This window comes from Takifugu flavidus, chromosome 18, assembly GCF_003711565.1.
Source record: "Takifugu flavidus isolate HTHZ2018 chromosome 18, ASM371156v2, whole genome shotgun sequence".
Lineage (NCBI taxonomy): Eukaryota > Metazoa > Chordata > Actinopteri > Tetraodontiformes > Tetraodontidae > Takifugu > Takifugu flavidus.
The window spans coordinates 7,657,932-7,679,088 of NC_079537.1; the positions used below are offsets into that span (position 1 = coordinate 7,657,932).

Consider the following 21,157-nt stretch of genomic DNA (forward strand, 5'->3'; position numbering starts at 1 on the left):
ATCGTCTCAACCTGTTTCGGTTCATATTTTTAATCGATTGGTCTGCAGCTGAAGCGGGATGCGTGAAACGTGCGTGAGAGTTCAGCAAAAAACAACATGATTATTTCATGAGCGACTCATTAGGCACATATGTAGGTCAGGACGCGCATCAATAATGAAAAGACCCCGAGCCACAGTCATTAGAATGTATACTTTATATAGATACGCGTCTTGTACAAGGTGACAACATCTTTTACAGAGAATATAAAAGTTAGTGTAACTATGAGCCCACAGGGGGCAGTAGAAGGTAACATTTGCCCCGGTCGAGGCTTGCATTTAGTTTTACAATCACATAGAAAACTACAGCTGATTCGAGCTTCTGACTTCATCCTCATCATCATCACCTTCTTCACTATTATATTTCACTGTAATCACATCACAGACCCATCAGTCATGGCTTAGAAAAGTATAGATATATGTATATAATCACAGTTATAGATAAATACGATATTGCCCGTCTTGGCATGATCTTCATGGCCATCTTCATCATCCTCCATTTTTTTTCTATAGTAATCATTATTATGTTTAAGGCTTTTGTAAAGAAGACCCCAAACGTCTGAGACAGAGAGTGCATCCAAGAACAGAGACCCACACGTCATATGTACATACTTAACTTAGGTTGTTCCAGTAGAATCAAACCATATTCACAAACGTAAATAAATACAAAAGGACTGCTGGTTACGTTCACACAGTTTTCGGGGGGGGGGGCACACAAAGGCGAGCAAGCATAAAAAGAACACAACAACACGAAGACCTTCACTCACGTCGAGGAAAAGTAAAGAGAGCTTAATCAGACTGGGACCCTCGCAGGCCATTGCACAGCTATAACTTAAAAAAGTTGACAGGAATCCTCCACAGAAAGTTGGTTTTTGTCCTGAAGTTGAAATCTTTAAGGGTTTCGAGACCCGTTTAGCTCGATATTATTCAAAAAATAAGAATATTATTAACGCAACGTGTTGCCAAAATATGGGTTGATTCAGACACGAGCCAGGACTAAAAGATTAAGAACATGGAAAATCAGCCCAGCTGACTGGAGCCTGCTCATGTTCCGTTCCGAGGCTGGACGCAGGAACTGTCCTCTGAGGCAGGAGAACCGGCGACGCCGGCCGCATCCTCCCAACATCCAGGCGCCGGCGCTCGCGAGCCCTGCAGATGCTACGTTAGCATGCACACGCCAGCACACACAAACACAAACACGTCACACCCTGCATGCACACATGTGCGCCCGAAACACGGCGGTTGTGCTTTGGAGGGGAGGAGAAGTATTGACTGGGAGATGGGGGGGGGGAGGTCCGCCGTTCCCTCAGCGGAACGTCACGTCCTCCTGGGGCCGAGGCGTTCCTGACGGAGGCTGGGATGGAGGCGGGCGGGGCAGATTGTCTTCATTTCTTGCTTGCGATGCGTCTCTTCCTGGTGGCCAGCATGTCGTAGAAGGGGTCTCTGCTGATGCTGGCCCTGCAGACACAGCCAATCAGAGCAGAGCAACAGAATAAGTCTAAACAGCAGCACGTGACACCTTTGATATGGAAATGTGGGCACATTTACACAAACCCCTGCCTTAACTAGATCAAAAAAGGAGAACAAAGTTTATGCAGTGACCTACTTTGGTTTCCATGGTTTCTGAAGATACCCCCCCCCTTCTTTTTATTTTTTTTATTTCTCAGTTCTCTCTCCGGTTGGCTAGAACCTCCTCCAGAACTCCTCGTAGTAAAGCCCGCGCAGGTTTGTGGGTCTGAAGGAGGGCAAACAATAGGCTCCGCCTTCTCGGAGGATGAGCGGCGAGAGCGAGCGAGCCAGGAAGCCACTTGGGCTGGAGTGAGTAGCCCAGTTTCACGGCTGCTAAATCCCGTTAGCACCAGCACAAAGCAAGAAGAGGCTCAACCCCCCACTGCGGATATCTCCCATTCCCTTCACAGCGCCACACGCTGAAGAACCAGCCCGTGAACGATAAGTATCCCGCTCTTTGCCGCTGCTCATTGTCACTCGGCGGAACGCAATTTAGCGAAACAAAAAGCCCGTTTTCCAGAGCTCGGATCCCCAAAAATAGATGAAAACGTAACCCGGCCGATGGAATGCGAAATATAAAAGTCGAGGCTCGCTCCGTAACCTCATCCTGTGTTTGTGAATCCAGATAAGCAGGAAAACCAGCGGGCGGCATCGTCATCACCACAAAGTGCTTTATTATCTCCCCGATCCCTCTGGACCCCCCCCACCATCCCAAGCCCACGCCGCGGTGCGTTAGCCTCCGTGGCTGCAGATGTGTCAGCCCAGTTTGGAACTGGATCTCCTGGATGGGCTTGCTGGTTCACCGCTGGGGGGCTGTAAGCGGTGCCTAATCCTCCACAGTTGCCCGGGCGATCGCGGGGGAGGAGAGGCAGTAGAAGAGCGTGGAGCGTGTCTGACTCCGCCCCACATCCCGTGGAGGCTAAAACTGGCGAGCGTTTAGGTGTCAAGGTGGCCAATTTGCATATTTCCCACGATCGCCAACATTTACGTCTGATTTGTTTCCTGTTTGGACCTGAATGGACAGTTATCACTCTAAAGATTTAGACTGGTCATCCTGACAGTTCAGGCTGCTCCGCACATTCTGGAGGGTAGACCTCCCGGAGTCCTAATAGGCCCCTCCCCCTGCGTCACCTGTGCACGTCTCTGCTGACACTTGCTCTCAGGCTGCCTCTTCCCACAAATTCTCCCCCATTTGTGTTTCTTTACGCTTCAATTCTTTACAATTGTCCTTACAAAGTGTAAAGTTTTTGTACTTCCTGCACTGAAGTCACGTATAAGCCACGCCCCCTCCACATTTCTGACCAATCACTCGCTAGTTCTCAGACGGGGTTACCAGACCTCGCTGAAGGGACGACGGTCCCCACCAGAACCAGAACTTTTAATTCTGGGGGGGTCTTACTTGATGGATTTGATCCACTCCTCCTTCTCCTCCGGCGTGGGTGCCGATATTCTGTAAACCACGTGGTTGCCCTCGACGACGCGCCCATCTGCCTCCGTCTTGCAGGCTTTGATGACTTGGCCTTTGTGGTTGGGGTTGTAAAGCTCAAAGCAGTTCTAGACAGGGGTCAAAGGGCGGCACATGGACACGGCGCCGCGTCAGATCATTATCACGCGTGGGGAGAATACAAATGCAGGGAAACGGGTCGCTGAGGCGCCGACACTCACGGGCTTCCTGGGCTCCTCCACCTCCCTGATGCTGAGATTCTCCAGCGGGATGATCCCACGAGGCTCCTTGTCCTAAAGGAGGGACGCATGGGAACCATGAGGACACCAGAAAAACAATCTGCAGGAGCGGAGCTTTGGAAGCATCCCGCCCCTCCTTCGTCCTCGCCGCCCAATAAAGGCGATAATGTGGAGCAGCCGGGCCGGAGGACGGGGGACGGGGGACGTAATGACAGCGTCCTGAAGGATAATATCAGGGCAGGGACGGGACAGTGCTGATGCTAGCAGGGACACAGGGGCTCTGATAAATATCTAGCAGCGCTCCAGGATATTAGAGAGAGAAGAAATCCTGCTGCCACAGGGGGAGCGTGCTGAGGTCAGATTATAAAAGCTGTCCGACGTCCTTCAGATTTTAGCAGCGGGGGTGGGGGGGGGGGGGGGGGGGGTACTCACCGTCGTGTACTCGAAATAGTAAAGGCAGTTGTCTGTCAGGATGAACCAGCGTCTCTTCCAGGTTTTCACTCGGCCTCCTGGCAGGAAGAGGAAGAGGAAACAGGAAGTCACACAAAGGCCGCGGTGACAGAGCGGCTGCTGACCAGCAGGAAAAAGAGAACTGGGGGGGGGGGGGGACACACACACTTTGTTCTGTGTACTTTTACACCCCAGATTGCGTGTTTACACCCTGGATTCAGCGAATTCAGCGATTCGGCTCCGATAAAGAATTACTGACTTTGCTGTCTGCAGGCAGCCGATGATTCCAACCTAACCTGGCAACCCCCCCCCCCCCACCCCCCCGCAGACTTGCAGCTAACATTTAAGCACAAACACGCACCGAACCCCAGAGCAGGTTCACCACCTCATGCACAAACTATTAAAAAAAAGCAGAAAGAGCAAATGTCCACTGTGCTGGACCTGGAATTTCTGATCTTTGAAGGTCATGGTAGCGTCCAAGTGTCCCCCCCCCGTCCCCGTGCCCCCCCCGTCCCCGTCCCCCCGTCTCACTTTCAAGCCGACACAGATGATCGAATCAACGCGGCCAAATCTGTTTTTAAGAGTGCTGAATTGGGGGAAAACATAGCAAAAGCCGGTGTGGGAAGAGTGTAATCGCATTAAGTCCGTAAGCTGCGCTGGGGCGATTCGGATTCACGTCCAGCAGTTTGCTGGGACGGAGACGGAGACGGAGACAGAGACGGAGACGGAGACATTACCCCGAGTTGGAGGAATGTGCAGGTCGGAGCCAGGTGTGTGTGCAAGTGTGTGTGTTAAAGCTAATAAACACAATCACCTGCAGTGAGATTGATCTTTAACCTCTGGCAAATAACAGCCAGGTTCTTACACGGTTTTATGTCCGCTAATAAATCTGAAAGCCCTTAAGTGTTCACGGGTGTGTGTGTGTGTGTGTGTGTGTGTGTGTGTGTGGGGGGGGGGGGAAGGTAATCTGCAGCATGTGTAAACTAACGGGCGGGGGGGGGCAGAAATAACACCCAAAACTGGATTACCTCACTGGGAAAGAACACAATGGTTGTAATCTCACACGCTGAACAAATTAGCCTGAAAAGCTTCAGGACCGTGGACATATGTAGTCCCCCCCCATCCCCACCCCCCACCCCCAGTGACCCTGGGCCCTGCTCAGTTCAGAAATGGTCTCCTGAGATTCTGTAGAGCTTTTGGACAGAATTACTACGACGAGTTGTGAGCTAAACTAAGCCAACGGAAGCTAAACCTCCCGTGTCGTTCGGTTCGTCCCACATTTAATCACCACGGTTGCATTTCAAGGAGGTTTGGTCCTCAGCCGCGTCCAACGGAGACGTCAGTGGCCGGGTAAAGTCATTCAGGACGTGGGGACCGCGCAGACGCGCGCACCAACCTAATTTGAGCAGCCAGCCTTCTCTGTCGGGGTTGAAGAACGTGTGCGTCAGGTCGTTCCCGTCGTCCTCTGGGATCTTGAAGGGTTCGCTCTTAATGCTGTCGTAGAGATTCTGCAGAGGACGTTAAAAGGAAATGAGAGGGAGGACAATGTGGACACCAGCGCGCACTTCCTCCCCCTCCGTCCTGACAACGCGCTTTCACACCCACGGTAAATGAGGGGTTTCAGCACCCTGATTATCGAGGGTTAAACCACACGTTGGAGACGCTCCCGCGTCACGTCTGGTGCTGTAACTGGAGGACGAGGCTCACCCGGAGCAGCTCCTCTGGGAGGTCTCCGCCCTCGTTGATCCCTCTGTTCATGGAGATGAAGCGTTCCACGGGCGGCTTGTCTCTGACGTTGGGGTTGTGCAGGCTGGTGTTCAGCATGATGATGGCGAAGGACAGGACGTAGCAGGTGTCTGTGGAGGAGATTAAAGGGAGCCGGTGGGCGGGCGGAACCTGCACCAACATCTGGAATCAGGAGCTCATTTACTCCTCCAGCTGCAGATGCAACTAAACGAAGGTAGGAGAAGAAGGCGGGGCTGGTGACCCCGTGACCTTTGCAACAGAAAAGGTGAAGACTGACAGCGTTTAAAAGTCAGGAGGGACCAGGACGGCGGTGGGGGGGGCTCTCCAGTTGACCTTGTGCACGTCCAAAGGTGTCCCAGCATGATGCCACCCATCATCTCACCCTGGCAGGTGCCTGATCACACCAACGCCCCCACCTGACAGCTGACATCAACACCTCTCCCTCCGCCCCTACTCCAACAGGCCACGCCCCTCCAGAGACAGGGAGACAGGGGGAGACGGGGGGGACAGGGGGAGACAGAGGGAGACAGGGGGGAACAGGGGTAGACAGGGGGAGACAAGAGGGAGACGGGGGAGACAGGGGGAGACAGAGGGAGACAGGGGGAGACAGGGGGAGACAGGGGGGGACATAGGGAGACAGAGGGAGAAAGAGGGAGACAGGGGGAGACAGGGGGAGACAGGGAGACAGGGGGAGACAGGGGGGGACATAGGGAGACAGAGGGAGACAGAGGGAGACAGAGGGGGACAGGGGGAGACAGAGGGAGACAGAGGGGGACAGAGGGAGACAGAGGGGGACAGGGGGAGACAGAGGGAGACAGAGGGGGACAGAGGGGGACAGAGGGAGACAGAGGGGGACAGAGGGAGACGTCCCTCATTGTGAGCCAGTTGTGGTGTGTCAGCCCTGCACTGATCAGGCCGTCAGAGCTACAGGGGTCATTCTACCTCTGTCTGGGTCACAGCCTCCTGTGGAAGGTTCACACACACACACACACACACACACACCACACACAGACACACACGATCCAGTACTCCAGAGTCTCCGCTTCTCTCATCCATCCTCAGCCCCGGGCCACCTCCCCTTCACTGTAATTTACAGCAGTCAGAGCAACTCAGTGATGGCCGATAACTAATCTGAGCTCAATATTCAAGGCCTGAGCCGTCACCTGTGTCCTCGGGAGCCCAGTGGCCGACACGGAGGCAGCACCAGACAAGCCGATCAATGTGCTCATCATGGCCGGGGACGTCACCGCGATCACACGGCAACTAACGTGCTAGCCGCTAACGTTAGCGGCGCGGGGGTCCGTTTGCATGAGACGTCATCGTATGCTAACGTAGGCTAATATTAAACAGTCAGTAGAAATGGAATCATCAAGGCATCAAATTCTGGACTGTCTGAGTGTGACTCAGACTATATCTCTGTGTGTGTGTGTGTATGTGTGTGTTACCTGTAGACTGGAAGACACCAGGATTGCACTGGCAGTACCTGGAGGCAAATGCCTCCATCATCCGATCGATCTTCTGGGCTTCGCCAGGAAGTCTGAAGCTCCACAGAAATTGTCTGCAATGAAAGTAAGAAATAAAAACAGCCAACGCCGAGTGAGAGAGGTCTGTCCGCTAAACTCCGCGTCAATAATGGCCCATGAACACACACACAAACGGGCCGATTTCTAACGTATACATTTAGAAATGTAAAACAGCGCCTACAGCCTGTGGCGCTCCAGTTCGGAGGGGAGCAGGTAGCAGTAGACCCAAAAGAAGAACTCTCCACCCACAAACAGGACCAAAAACAACAACCAGTCTCCTCAAACTGGGTCTGCTGGGGTCCACTTCCTGGTCCTCCCACAGGAACAGGGAGGCGTCCACGCCGTCTTAAAGAAGACAATCATCAACTCACCTCAATGCCTGGACCAGGTTGAGGTCAGCGAACTCGTGAAGCTCCACAAATGCCAGGAGAACCTTGATGTTAAAGTCGTCCCTGCGGAGAGAGGCACCAGCGTCATTCACGAGCGCGCAGACACACACACACACACACACACACACACACACACACACCCACACACACACACGATCCAGTACTCCAGAGTCTCCGCTTCTCTCATCCATCCTCAGCCCCGGGCCACCTCCCCTTCACTGTAATTTACAGCAGTCAGAGCAACTCAGTGATGGCCGATAACTAATCTGAGCTCAATATTCATGGCCTGAGCCGTCACCTGTGTCCTCCTCGGGAGCCCAGTGGCCGACACGGAGGCAGCACAAGACAAGCCGATCAATGTGCTCATCATGGCCGGGGACGTCGCCGCGATCAATACGGCAGCTAACGTGCTAGCCGCTAACGTTAGCGGCGCGGGGGTCCGTTTGCATGAGGCGTCATCGTATGCTAACGTAGGCTAATATTAAACAGTCAGTAGAAATGGAATCATCAAGGCATCAAATTCTGGACTGTCTGAGTGTGACTAAGACTATATCTGTGTGTGTGTGTGTGTGTGTGTGTGTGTGTGTGTTACCTGTAGACTGGAAGACACCAGGATTGCACTGGCAGTACCTGGAGGCAAACGCCTCCATCATCCGATCGATCTTCTGGGCTTCGCCAGGAAGTCTGAAGCTCCACAGAAATTGTCTGCAAAAGAAAGTAAGAAATAAAAACAGCCAACGCCGAGTGAGAGAGGTCTGTCCGCTAAACTCCCGGTCTCCTCAAACTGGGTCTGCTGGGGTCCACTTCCTGGTCCTCCCACAGGAACAGGGAGGCGTCCACGCCGTCCTAAAGAAGACAATCATCAACTCACCTCAATGCCTGGACCAGGTTGAGGTCAGCGAACTCGTGAAGCTCCACAAATGCCAGGAGAACCTTGATGTTAAAGTCGTCCCTGCGGAGAGAGGCACTAGCGTCATTCACGAGCGCGCGCGCGCACACACACACACACACACACACACACACACACACACACACACACACACACGCAGCAGATCTACACACTAAGGCCTGAAAATCTGCCATGTCAGCTGAGCCAGGCAGCACAAACCCCCTGTTTTGTCGGTCTGATCCCCGCTGATTTCACCCTCCATAAGAGCCACGTGTCCACGTGTCCACGTTCCTGGCAGAACCTCCCGCTGGCACGCCGCTCCGTAAAGCCGGACCCATCTCCCGGGACCTTCCGGCCTCATCGGAGCTCAGGCGCATCGAGAGGGAATAGAAAGCCAAGGAAAAAGGGAACTCACCGCTCCCCTAAGTAGTCCCCGATGACGGTCTTGTTGAGCCCCTCCCCTTTGTAAAGGAACTGCGCGATGTCCTCTGGGGTGTTCTGGAGGAGGTCGTTCTCCTGCAGGAACTGGATCCCCTGATGCAACAGAGAGCCAGTCAGCTCATCTAACCCCGGATTAATCACCACCCACAACAGATCGTAACCTTTTTCGGGTCCATGTTGAACTTCTTCCTCCCCATGGCGATCTGCTTATTTCTCTGTGTGGTTTTGCTGCAACGAAAGAACACAGGTGAACCTCGGTCAGGTGATGGCTGAGGGGGCGTGGCCTTGTCCCCGGGCTGCGTTTGCTCAGTAGGTCAGGTGAAGGATTCCGTCGCGCCGTGCCTTTGTTTTTGTTTTTTTTGCTCCCAACTGAGCAGGCAGCGAGTTTAACCTGCAGAGGAGCGCACGGCTGCACAGGTGGGCTGAACAACTCACCTGTGCAGCCGTGCAGCAACACAAGGAGCCGCCAGTCCGGCTCCTCCGGCTCCTCCGGCGGCCGCTTTCCATCACAATGACGTTTGTTTTTCTAGATATTTTGCATGTGACCCCAGAGGGAAGTCGTCTTTGCTCTTCATCCAAGCTTCATCCACTTTTGTGTGACACACTCACACTTTGTGTTTTTCTATCTTTGTGGGGACGTGACAGCTCCATGTCCAAAGGTAACACTAACGCAATATTATCCTTTCCATTAAAACCCCTCAAAATGTCCTCGCTTTGATAGTGAAATGCTTCTCTATTTGAGAAAGCTGCAACGTTCTGGATGGTTTTTCCCAAATCCTCGGAATAGGAACGCTCCGAGTGGATCAAAAGAATGAAAATAACCCGCAGATTAACCTCCAACAAAATGACCCCGAACGCTCACCTTTCCCCGACACACGTCAGCTGCTCGATCTCCGTCATCACCTCCGCGATCTCGAACTTCAGCCGCTGCGGAAACAGAAACACGTCAACGGTCGCAGGATCCCAGGAGGGGACGGGAGACGGAGCGTCACCCACTTCGATATCGTCCAGAAGCTCCTTTTTCCTGCGTCGTATGTTGGACAGCTCGTCCCTCTCATCGTGAGACAGGTCTTCGGGAACTGGAAGGTAAACAGAGCGGGAGGAATGAAGCATGTTTGAGGGAGGGCGAGGTTATTCTGGTGGATTAAACCCAATCACCTCCAGATCGGGGAGGGATTAGACCTGATGGAACATTCCTGTTCAGTGAATCCAGCCCAGCAACGTTACTCAAGACTCTAATCTGACAGAAAAAGTGGGTTTGGTGTGAAGTTAAGCAGCAGCAGCTCCTCCTCCCGTTATGTAATAAAGCCGATTTCTAAAAGGTTTGTCGCTAATCTGCCGATTTTGGAGCGGCGCGGCTCGTTTTGCACGGCTAACGGAGCCGAGCTGCAGGTCCGTTGGTCACTGACGCCGGACCTGGAGATCAGTCTGTGCGCCAGGACTCATCTGTTCACCACCCGGGTCAAAGGGTCACGGGGTGAGAGGCAGGACATTTAGAGCCTCCAGTCAACCCAGCGGCCCCGTGTTTGGACCCTGGGGTCAGCGCCATCACTGTGACAGCGGACAGATATCAGACATCAGTATTAAAATCCAGAGAAAAGAGGAATAACGAGCTAATGAGGAAGACGTTCCTGATGAGATAAAACATCTCAGATGCTCCACACACACTTGTGGAACATCTGCCGATTCCCGCCCCCCTCGAATATTGGCTCTCTGACGCCTGAGTCCTCATTCGGGTTAATTAACCCAGCAGGGACGCAGCGGCGAGCAGGTGACTGCACATCATACATATTGGTCTCCCCCCCGCAGCCGTCTGATCTCTCATTTAACCGTGCCACGTCGACATCTACTCCCGGACCCCTCAGAGGACCCCCCCCCCCCCCACACACACACACACACACACGCATCAGAAAACAGCGCGCTGACAGGAAGTAGGTCATTTTCACACGGAGCTGGAGCAGATTTTGCTTCTACTGTGCAGTTTTTCCTCTCTCTCTCACACACACACACACACACACACACACAGAGCTCTCTATCTCTGCTTTGTCCACCCCCGCCCCGGTCCTTGAAGTGGGGGGGGGGGGGGGGGGGGTGTGTGAGAGCGGATTCAAATCCCCCAACCGGATCATACCACTAAGCAGCTTTGCAATTCATTCAATTTCTGGTCCCCCCGCCTCTCGATAACAGGAAAACAGTCGCTTCCTCCTGTGTGTATTTATCTCCACTGTGTCACTCTCACACACACCTGTTTCACAGGTCGGAGGAAACCTGACCGAGGGGTTGTGGGTCGCCACCGACCAGCTGTCAATCAAAAGAGCAGCCGTTAAAAAGCGAACGCTGATGGCTTTTTAACAGCGGGATCATCTGTCGCACTTGAGCCGTTGAAGACAAATATAGGTTCATTTTTTTCGAATGTATGGAACCATAAAATCCCAGTTGTTCCCATTTATCAGCGAGCAGCTAAATGATGTCTGATTTTGCCATAATTGTTGCAAAGCATGCTGGGAGAGAGGCTGCTGGGGCCCGCGTGGGTGGATGAACCAGGAGAAGGTTCCGCTTTCACTCGCTATCGTTGTTTTTCCTCTTTTCTGGGAGGTTGACGTCTGGCTCGGGGAATAAACGTACCCGGGTGATCAGAAAGGTGACGTAACCCCGCATTTAAATCGGTTTCATCCTGCTGGTGCTGAAAGGCCGTCCTGGCTGGGAGGGCTGAGAAACTTCGGCAGACTTTCCACCGGCACGGGGGTGGGTTTCCGTGTTGGAATGAGACACCGTCCTACTTAGTCCGCAGACTATTTTTATTCTTCATTTGAACCTCATTTTCCTGGATTTGCAGATGTCCCTGTTTATCGCGCCAACTAGCTAAATCGTTAAATCATATTCTGCCACCTTTCATCTGGAAAACTGCAGGAATCAGCCCAGAGAATCATCAGGTCTGCTCTAAGACTTGGGAGTGATGGGGCAACAGAGCTCCTCACACTCCCCCCCACCCCCACCCCCACCCCCACCCCCACCCCCGCCCTGGCTCCGGCTAAGGAGCCTCATAAAGCAGCGATTGTGCAGCAGAGAGACCCCCGCAGGCAACCTACGTCTGTAATACCAGAGGAAAAGCCCTGCGACCCTCCTCCTCGGGTTGAAAGAGTTGGCTGGAGAAAAGGACGAATTGTCCGAGACGACGGAATGTGTTCGGGGTCAACCGTTCCCGTTCGTGACTCTGAGAGGAGCGCACGCCAGTCTGACATCACGGCGGCCGCGTAGCCGAGCAGCTGATGGATTATGCACGAAACCCAAGGAAGGAAAATCCATATTAACTCTCACGAAAGGCTCCACGTCTCACCTGAGGCACGGCCCTCCGTATCAGCCGTAAACGCGGCTGATGTCACCGGCCGGGAGCAATCAATGGGTCTCCATGACAACACGGACACCGGCCTATAGGAGCCGAGTTAAAATACAGTGAAATTCATCACACTTTCACCAATGAGACCCTTCGTACCGGCGCCGGGGCCCAGATCTGACATCGATTTGACGTAGACAGTCGATGTGTCAGCCAGTGAATCTCATCAGCTGCTGTAACCCTCCGCCTTGACTTACACCCCAGCGCCCCGTCCTCCCAGGACAGGAGGACATCAGGCTCGACTGTCTGACCGTGCATCTGCCTCTGGGTCACATGACCGCGTCACTGACACAACACAGTAAGATTGCAGAGCGTCCCCGCCAGTCACGCCTCTCCAATATCCTCGGCTAAGCTAGGCGGGGAGGGCGGCTCCGCAAACAGAAACTCCCGCGGTGAATCATGAGTCACAGCCAGTTTGGAATGAATCCGAGCCCCAGGGAATACGAGGAATACGAGAACAACCCTCACCCGAGCCGCAATCACGTCCGACGGCCGGACGTGGAGCAAGTGTGTGGAAGCATTTTTAACCGGAGTCGCTGCAAAGTTTCCTGAGTTTCAGCGGGACGATGGAGAGACTCCTGCAGTCAGGAGCCGCTCCAGCCGAATGCTGAGGGACGGCTTACACAAGAGACCCGGCTGACTTAAGTGTGATGCAAGGAAGCGGTTTGCTTGCATTTGGCGGCGTTACCTTCCGTCGCCGTGACGCCGAGCTGCAGGTTAAAACAAAAACACATACCGCGTGACCGTTTCCTCTCCCCGGCCTCCGTGAAGTCTGACATTCCATCAGCAGACGGGTCTGTTTCCTCGCGATGGTCGACTCGGTACAGCAGCAGGAGGGGGGGGGGTTGGTTTGTGAATTTAGCTGCTCTTTTCCCGCCCGCGTGGGCTAAAACTGTGGCTGGTAGGTGTGTAATAATTGTTTTTTCCCCCCCTTCGGCGTAACTCCTACTCACGGCTCAGACACCGCTCGCAGCTGACAGCTGACAGTAAGTGGTGTGGAAATACTCCACATTCCACCGGCTGCTTCTGCCCGGTCTGGTAGAACCTGCTTTCCTGCCCAGCTCCTTGTCTGATCTCATTTAATCAATTTCTGTCCTTTCAGACTCCCCCCCCGCTTTTTTTCACATTTTCCCCAATGCAGAGAGCCCAAAAGTCGCCTGAGACGTCTGTTCACCTGATAAAGAAATCAAAAAAACCCTCATAAAGGCTCCCGGAGATTTGCCGTCTCGTGCTTCTGATCTGGTTTCTCATATGATATTTTTTACAAACACGCAGCAGCAGGTTTTTTATACTGAAGTGTTGAGGCAAAATTTGTTTTAGCCACTTTCCAGAGATTTGTCTTTTATTCTGGTGGAACTGGTAGGAAAAATCAACAGAATCCAGCAGTTATGCTAGCCCGGGGCCAGGAAGTGGGCTACAACGATCCCACTGAAACGTTCAGAAGATTACGTTGATGTGTCCTTCTGTTAGCACGGTATTTTAGATGTTTGCACAAGTATGTTAGCAAAATGGGCGGCAATAATGATGACAGTTATGGAAAAAGAGGTTAGCGTAACACACATCATAACATGTTCCTTAAGCTCAGCTAATGCTGTGCAGCATCAACCTGTTTAAAAGGACACCTAGACAGCATCTGAGGAAGGCTGGAAGGATCCGTTTCACATTCCACGGGCAAAATATTTCACACGATAGTTTCCAGGGCAAATTTTGACAAGCTGGTGGGCGGATTTGATGCCAGGACTGTGCCCGTTTCCACGGCAATCTGTCCAAAAGTTTTGGAGAACCGTCAGACCAACCAAGAAGAAGCACAGGCCTACAGGGAAACAGCCTACAACTTTAGCTCAGGATCACCGCCGCTCTCGGGTCACTCGCGAACGTCCCCGTATGAAAATGAGATCACGAGTGTGAAGGAAACAGCCGACGTTACATTAAAGACAACAAGGCCGTTTGATGCTCCGAATCCCCGCGGACCTTTGAACACAAACCCTCGAAGCAAGACGGCCTCTTCAAAGAACCCGCTCCTCTGAATCATGAAAAAAACCTGCCAAATTTCCCCCCTGAAGGAGCCACTTCCTCTTTATGTTGAACCAAAGAACAGCCTCCACTGTGTCACAGTTAGCTGAAGGATTTGGGTGGAAGCGACCGTCTTTCTTTAGGATTGTGGCCATAAAACTTGATCGTAGCTTCAGCATCACAGAGCAGAACTTTCAATGTTAATATGATGTTAAAGCTTATTGAGCAGCCTTGGCCCATCTGCCCGGCGCCCATCTGTTGCGTGCAGGAACCGAGGAACTCGTTTTTTTCTTATCGCTCAGGCGACATCCTGCTCAAACGCGTCCGCCGCTCTTCCCTCTGCCTGATCAGCTCTTTACTCTGCGCATCCGTGTGGTTTTGAAGTGCAGGAATCTTCTCAGAGCTTTGGTCAAAAAGTCACCAGTGGCTTTTGTACCGATCTGGTTCCAGGAGCTATTTGGTGCTGCCGCCCAACTCAGGCCGGGTTCTTCCCTTTTCCAAAGCCAGACTCAACAGGTTTCCTGTTCAGAGGCAGGAAAACTAGGCCCACCCAGGGCCCCGGACTCTGCTGTGGTAGACCAGTTCAACTTTATTTATACAACACGATAAAGAAGCCCAGAGCCTCAACAGGCAGAAACCATGAGCAGGACCAGGCTCCTACGGGGGACCCTGCGGGCCCCGTGATCCCCAATCACCACTAATTTGTCCCCTAACACCAAAATGACTGAAACTCATGCCTGAAGACGTTGACAGAGGTCCGGAAGGTGATTTAATCCTGATGTCATGGAAGTTCCCATGCGAGGACCCTCCTTAAAAGGCTTTAACAGATCTGAGGCTGGAGCTGCTGCCACGTAATGGGATTGTGTCTCAACAGTCTTCAGAACTGCCTCAAAATCAGCAGCGAGCAGGAGAAGGATGGCTCTTCGTTTCATCCCCGCGGGCGCCCACGCCAGGGCCTCCCTCTCGGCGCTGCGTTTAGGATGAACGAGCGCCGCGAGCACTCCTTCTAGAGGAGCCGGAAGCAGGAAATAACTGCGAGGTCTCAGCAGCACATCTGGTACCGAGACAGACAGACAAACAAAAGCTGCACGTGACGGAGAGAGGACGAAGGCAGCGGCCCAGGCTGTTCTCATTAGGCGAAGCATTTCACTCTGGACCGGGAGACACAGACAGACGTCTGCTGGAGTTATTGAAGAGGGGGAGGACAGGAAGTGGAGTTCTTTTCAGGTGTAGGTGTACAGATCGGAAAGATCGTCCTTTCAGTAGCTTTTATGTGGTGAGTTGGCTTTAGTTTTTTAAATAAGCCGTCTGCAAAAGTCATTTATTTGAGCTCCTAAAATCGCTATAAGCTAACGGGAAGACAGTCAGTTGTCCATAAAAGGCCGACGTCAGAGAACAGCAGCTGAGACGATCGGCGAAAATTTGCTTGGGTGTTTGCGGGTCCGTGTTAGCGGCGCCCTGAAAGGCGCCCTGACCTGCCATTATTTCTGTTCCATTCCTGTCTACAAGAACAATGGACCATAAAGAAAATCCATCCAAGAGCTGGAGCGGAGGAAACGGGCCTAAAAATAATTAGGAGCGAGGAGGAGAAACCAGCGGCGTCCACGCTTCCAACCCCAGGATGAGAACAGGAATACCCAAGTTAGTGGGGAAGTGACAGCGAGCACGCCGAGCCTCTGACCTATAATCCACTAACTGTCATCCATATCCTTCCCCACTTGATCTTCCATATTGCTGAGGGCTCGCAGCCCCCGCTAATCCTCCGTGCGCGCACCATATAAAGAGATGCACGCTCATCCTCGCATCCACACGCCCCCGCAAATGAAATACTGGAAGTGGCTGAGGCTCCGCGGTATACACAGCTGGGCCCAACGCTGCGCCACTAACCTACTTCAGGAATCCGGAGGCTCCCGTTTTTGCGACATTCCGCACGTTTTCAGCCGCGGCTCCAGACAAATTACTCAGATTATGACCTATAGGCAGCGCTGCCCTGTTTAATCCTAATCCAGAGGAGGTGAGAACACGGGGAAAAAAACAATTCAAATCATTTTTAGTGGGATTAAACGTGGCTACACACCCCCTCCCCCCCCTCCCCTCCCCCGCTCATGAACATATACAAACGGTCTTACTGTGCAAACACAGAGTCACGAGCGCACGTGAAGACACGTGGCGGCAGGGTCTCCTGTGGGTCACAGTCGACCTGCTGTGCCGTTTGTTGTCCGCCACATCGAGGTTGCGCTGTAACTCTGAGCAGCTCGCCACCGGTGGCGAGGAGGGGGACGCCGGCTGCTGCTCTTCCTCACAGACGCCCGGAACATCCTCGCGTTCTCCTACCAGCTCCTCCAGGAGGACAACGGGACTCCAGAGGTCTGACCTCCTCAGCATGTTGAGGGGTCCCGGACTTCCTGCTCGACAGGCCGTAACACCTTTCCAGGGAAACATCTGGGAAACATCCTTGGCTACAGATGGGTGAACTATAACAGCTGACTGCTCGCAGTGCGGAGGAGCTGCAGCTGTCAGGTCCTCGAGGTGCTCCTCACCCTCACCCCTTCAGACCACTGGTGAGGAGTCAAACATAGGCTAAGTCACGAATTTCCACCTTTCGCCTCCACATCTACAAAGGCAGCCATGGAACCAATCACATGTCCCACTGAAACTGGCATCACACAGATTACTTCAGGTTACCATGGCGCAGGTGATGGAGGTTTAAGGAATGATTTAAATACCAAGACCCTCTCCTGGTCGTCGTAACTTAGACAAAAGCAGTGATTTATTCAACCATTTTCAGGAAGAAAAGTCAAAAGAATCAAGAACATTTTCACGAGCAAACCAGATCTGACGCCAACCAGCATGAGACGCTGGACATGGGGAGTCAGACGGGGACACACCTCTTCCTGCATCACCAGCAGGTCAAACAATCTTACATAATTGTTCCAGCTCTCCCTTTTCCTGCCCATTCTGCTCGGCGTTTTCTTCCGTTTCCTACTCGCTCCAGACAGAAGGAGCCGAGCACCACATTAAACGGTTGGGCTTATTACTTCAGTATCTTGGGACCTTTGGCTCCTTTTTGTTTCCTTTGGAACAGAAAAAAACCTTCAATACAAGCTCAATGCCCTGTGAGGGATTCTTCCTTTCTCTCCGCACAGATAGAAATCCTCGGTGGTGGTTCGGGGGGGTCGTCCTGCAGTATGTGGCTCCGCTTTTATTAGTTCAAGTACTCATAAAGGTGTCTTCTGCAGCACTGCGACTGACAGTCTGTCGACAGGTCTCGTTGAGTCCACTCAGCAAATGTGACGTGATGTCTGATAACTTCAACAGAACCTCCTGTTTTTTCCCCGAGCTCCTGAAACATTACCGGCAGGAACAACGGGGGAGGGGCTACCTTTCTCTGTGAGTTAACAATTAATATCCAGACAAAAGAACTTCTCTGGAAATTTTCATGAAAGACATTTGTTATTAAGACTTGTCTCTGGATGATGACATGGACTGGTAGCGCTCAATCTGTTAGCATGAGCTGAACTCAAATGCTGCAACGGTGTCCTTGAATGGGATGGAACTAGAAAGGAACTGTCCTCAAGCCCCTCAACTGTTGGAGAGTGTCAGAGAGTCTCTTTCCCGACACACTAGCTGCAGAGACAGTGTGGTAAAGGCGACAGTGTCCACCTCTGAGAGCTGCGGTTCCACATAAATGTGGGCAGCTTCTCAAAAGGGCAGCAGAAGTATGGACAGCGCAGACATTCAGCACGACAGGATTTAAACCCAAGCTCCACGAAGTCCTCGGAGCCCTTGGCAAGGGGCTGCAGAAGCAAATCGGCCCCCTTGTGGATCATGTGATCGCGGAGAACCAATGTAAAGAGACCACACATAGCATGAGCAACAGTACTAACAGCTAAACTATAGTAGTGGCGCGCTAATGAGTTTACAGTGTGAGTGACCCGGTTAAAGCCTGGTTAGCTTGGTTCAAACTGTCCTGACCACGTGGGCTCAACATTTTCCTCCCGTTCTGCTCATCAGCCTTCAGATTCCACCCACCACTGCTCCACAAGCCGTCGCTAACCAACCGCAAAGTTGGAAGGAAATGTGAAGATCAACAAAATAGAATCTTCTGGGGGATAATTGACCCACAATGCATCAATAATGACATCCACTGGTGTTCATAACTCTTTTTTTTGGTAGAAACAGACACCTGAAACCTGAAACTCCATCCAAACTCTGGCCTGGTTGGATGCTTTTGGTCGTGAATGACCACTTACTGAACGACCGGTAATTTATGACGGCACCCGTTGGAAACCTCAGGCACGTGATTTTCCTGCCTTGCACCGTCATCTCCTCTCAGACGACCGTAGCCGAGCGTTCCTGTCATCCACATGCCAGCACGTAAACTGTAACACCTCGGTATCGGGCTCTGTCTAACACTTTCTGGCCTCTGTCGCGCTCAGCTTGACGCCTGGCGAAGCGTGCGTGTGCATCCCTGATTGGAACCATGCCTCTGATCTACTTCCTGTGCGCTCTTGAGTGGGTGCCAAACCATTGCAATAAAAGAAATCGGCCAGTCAGGGATACAAGAGGTCATTGTTACGGTTCATGTTCACCGAGAGCAGCGTGTTATAACATTAGACTACTGCTAAATAATGGTTAACTGCTCCTGGTAGCTAAACCGCTGCCATTACCCAAAACTCAGTTCTTTTCTGTTGAGTTAGCAGCTAGCTGCTGCGACCTGCCTTAACTCCTGCCGCCATCAGACACACTCTGTTAAACACCAGATTTCCATGGGAATCCTGGGCTGTGATTACCCCCCCCAACAGCATCTCTGAGGAGCAAACTGTACCGTGACTTACACACCAAGGAGTTCCAAATATAGGTATCAGGGTGTACGGGGCTTATTTATTCCAGATGAGGAGGCAGATGCTCACACAACACACACACACACACACACACACACACACACACACACACACCCCACACACACACACACATCATCATCATCATCATCAGTAATCATTTAAGAGTGCAGACAGAAAATGGGAAGAAACTTAATTTGTTAATGTGTGTTTTGCGTGCGTGCGTGCATGAGCGCTTGACGCTCCTGGCTGTTGTTGGCTACCCCCCCGACGGGCATCGCAGCACCATATGTCTGTCCTGGCGGCTGCGCTGATATGCACCGGGACCGCAGGCCACGCCACCGCCACGCCACCGCCGCGCCGCACAATGACAGCTTTTTGCACGAGAGTCAGCAAACAGCACGTGAGAGCACATTCCACTGACCTCCAGACGAGGCGGGCAGAGATGATCCCGGCCGTTGGCTCAGTGTTGACAAAGCAGGAGTGGATTGTTAGCGTCATCGCGCTCAGGTACCTGAGGACCGTCCTGACCAGGACCTCTGAAGGTATGAGCCAGTGATGCCAACAACATGCAAGTTGTGGTTTTCTGCCCATCAGATACTCGATCAATAAATCCGTCGTCAGTTGAAGTGACAGGACGGCAGAGTCAAATGTTCATACAGACTATCTGGAAACCAAATTAACCACAAATGCAGCAGGGGAACAATGAAGACCTGAGAAATGACCAGGCTCGATCTGCGGACGCGGTGTGCGTGCACCCACGTGGAGCCATGACACGCATTTTTAACCACATCTTCAATCGTTTCACGTCTGCACCGTTTCACAGCAAAACTGCTCCAAACTTCCCGAAGCCGCTCCTGCTTTTCTTTGCAGTTGATATAAAGCAAACTCAGCTTGTGTCCTGAGTCAATAAAGGTCAGGTCAGGAACCGGGCTGCCAGGGAGCGACCTGTTGGGCCAGCGTGCACACACCTGGATAAACACCAGCGGTGCGGGAGCGACGTGAGGCTGCCGAACCACGCAAATCAAGCAGCGAGGGTCTATTTGACATCATCAACACCGAAAAAACTGCTGCAACTTCACCATCTGTCCAGGTGATAGGACGCAAAAGTATTATTGTTATTATAGTATAATTACTGTTATTACACCGACACAGGTCTGCTGACACACGCACAGCTGTAAAGCCCAGAGAATAAATCTACCTTGGTTGTCCTCGTCCATCATCGCAGCCTGGAAAATCTCAAGCTCGGTCGCGGAAACTTCCGCCGTGCAGTGAGAAAGGGGCTCTAATTTACAGCCGGCGTGCGTCCTAATTTCCAGGGCGCATTTGGCGCACAGGTTGTCTCACGGGCAGGTTTCTCGTTTCGGGAGATCTTGTAAGATCACTTCGCGATTGGTCGCCGGGCAGCTTCTCTGTTCCCAGCGAGCGGCGGCTCCGAGATGCGGCAGCGGCGGCGTCTTTACGCCCACAGTGGCCGGCGGAGTGGTCGTTATCCTCTTTAATACGCCTTCACTCCACTAGTATCTGGAGAGTTGTTGACAGGGCTGCGGTAAGCTGCCCAACACGCGCCTGGGTCGTCGCCGGAAGTCGGTGGAATTTCGCTTTTCAAACAAAGGTCTCAAAGGCGCAGTGGGCTGGATTCTTTTATTTTGAAGGAGGCGGCGGAAGCTGCGCTTTGATAATGACGTCAGCTGACGCGGGTCGTTAATCCCCTCCCAGCTCCGCTACGCGGCTCGTGCTGCGCGTCATCGTTCATTGCTGCTGATCAACGCGCACGTGACCCCAGGCAACAGTGACATTATTGTAGGAGAATATAATAACGAACCCCAGCGAGCTACACGGTGGCTTTGATCAGGCTTTAATTAACCTAAATAGATCAATAGATTACCGGATAATTAGGCACAGATATAAATAAATACAGATCTGAGTTTGATACCATATAGCCACGCTTCTGTAGCAAACATAGCATGCTGCGTTCTGGTTTAATTAGCAGCGACATGTTTACATTAATATTGATGCGGGTCTCCCTTCAGAAGCTGCCATATTTATACAGAAGCCTGAAAAGGACAAACTGACAAGAATGCGAACTTTAGTGCTAATTTACATCACTAATTGGCGATAATCTGCCGCTTCAGCAGTATGGAGAGTTGTTCTAACTCCAGCATCAACATCTAAATACATCCACAACAACAAAGCTGACATGCTGGCTCAGCTGGTTGCTTCAATACGTGTTGTCCCCAGTA

General features: G+C 52.3%; 1 protein-coding gene across 3 annotated transcripts; it reads right to left on the reverse strand.

Moving 5' to 3' along the window:
- Window positions 1-176: 176 nt before the first annotated feature.
- LOC130514906 (cytohesin-3-like) lies at window positions 177-20,477 on the reverse strand. 3 transcript variants are annotated; one of them, XM_057014805.1, is made up of 13 exons: window positions 20,116-20,477; window positions 9,663-9,745; window positions 9,529-9,593; window positions 8,828-8,894; window positions 8,641-8,759; window positions 8,208-8,288; window positions 7,929-8,041; window positions 5,386-5,534; window positions 5,075-5,186; window positions 3,661-3,737; window positions 3,211-3,282; window positions 2,945-3,099; window positions 177-1,494 (listed from the first exon to the last, which is right to left on the reverse strand). In XM_057014805.1, the coding sequence occupies exons 1-13, from the start codon at window positions 20,135-20,137 to the stop codon at window positions 1,422-1,424; spliced, it is 1,188 nt and encodes a 395-aa protein (XP_056870785.1). In that variant the 5' UTR covers window positions 20,138-20,477; the 3' UTR covers window positions 177-1,421. The 3 variants fall into 3 exon arrangements, with proteins under 3 accessions (XP_056870785.1, XP_056870784.1, XP_056870786.1); XM_057014804.1 differs by lacking the exon at window positions 20,116-20,477 and adding an exon at window positions 12,797-13,099; XM_057014806.1 differs by lacking the exons at window positions 177-1,494; window positions 20,116-20,477 and adding an exon at window positions 12,797-13,114 and having other exon boundaries at window positions 2,941-3,099.
- Window positions 20,478-21,157: the final 680 nt, after the last annotated feature.

Coding starts and splice junctions, on each gene's coding strand:
- LOC130514906 (XM_057014804.1), bottom strand. CDS start 12,839: ATGTCAGACTTCACGGAGGCCGGGGAGAGGAAACGGTCACGCG. Junction 8,042..8,207: donor AACCTGGTCCAGGCATTGAG/GTGAGTTGATGA, acceptor TTTCTTTTGCAG/ACAATTTCTGTGGAGCTTCA. Junction 5,187..5,385: donor TCCCAGAGGAGCTGCTCCGG/GTGAGCCTCGTC, acceptor CGTCCTCTGCAG/AATCTCTACGACAGCATTAA.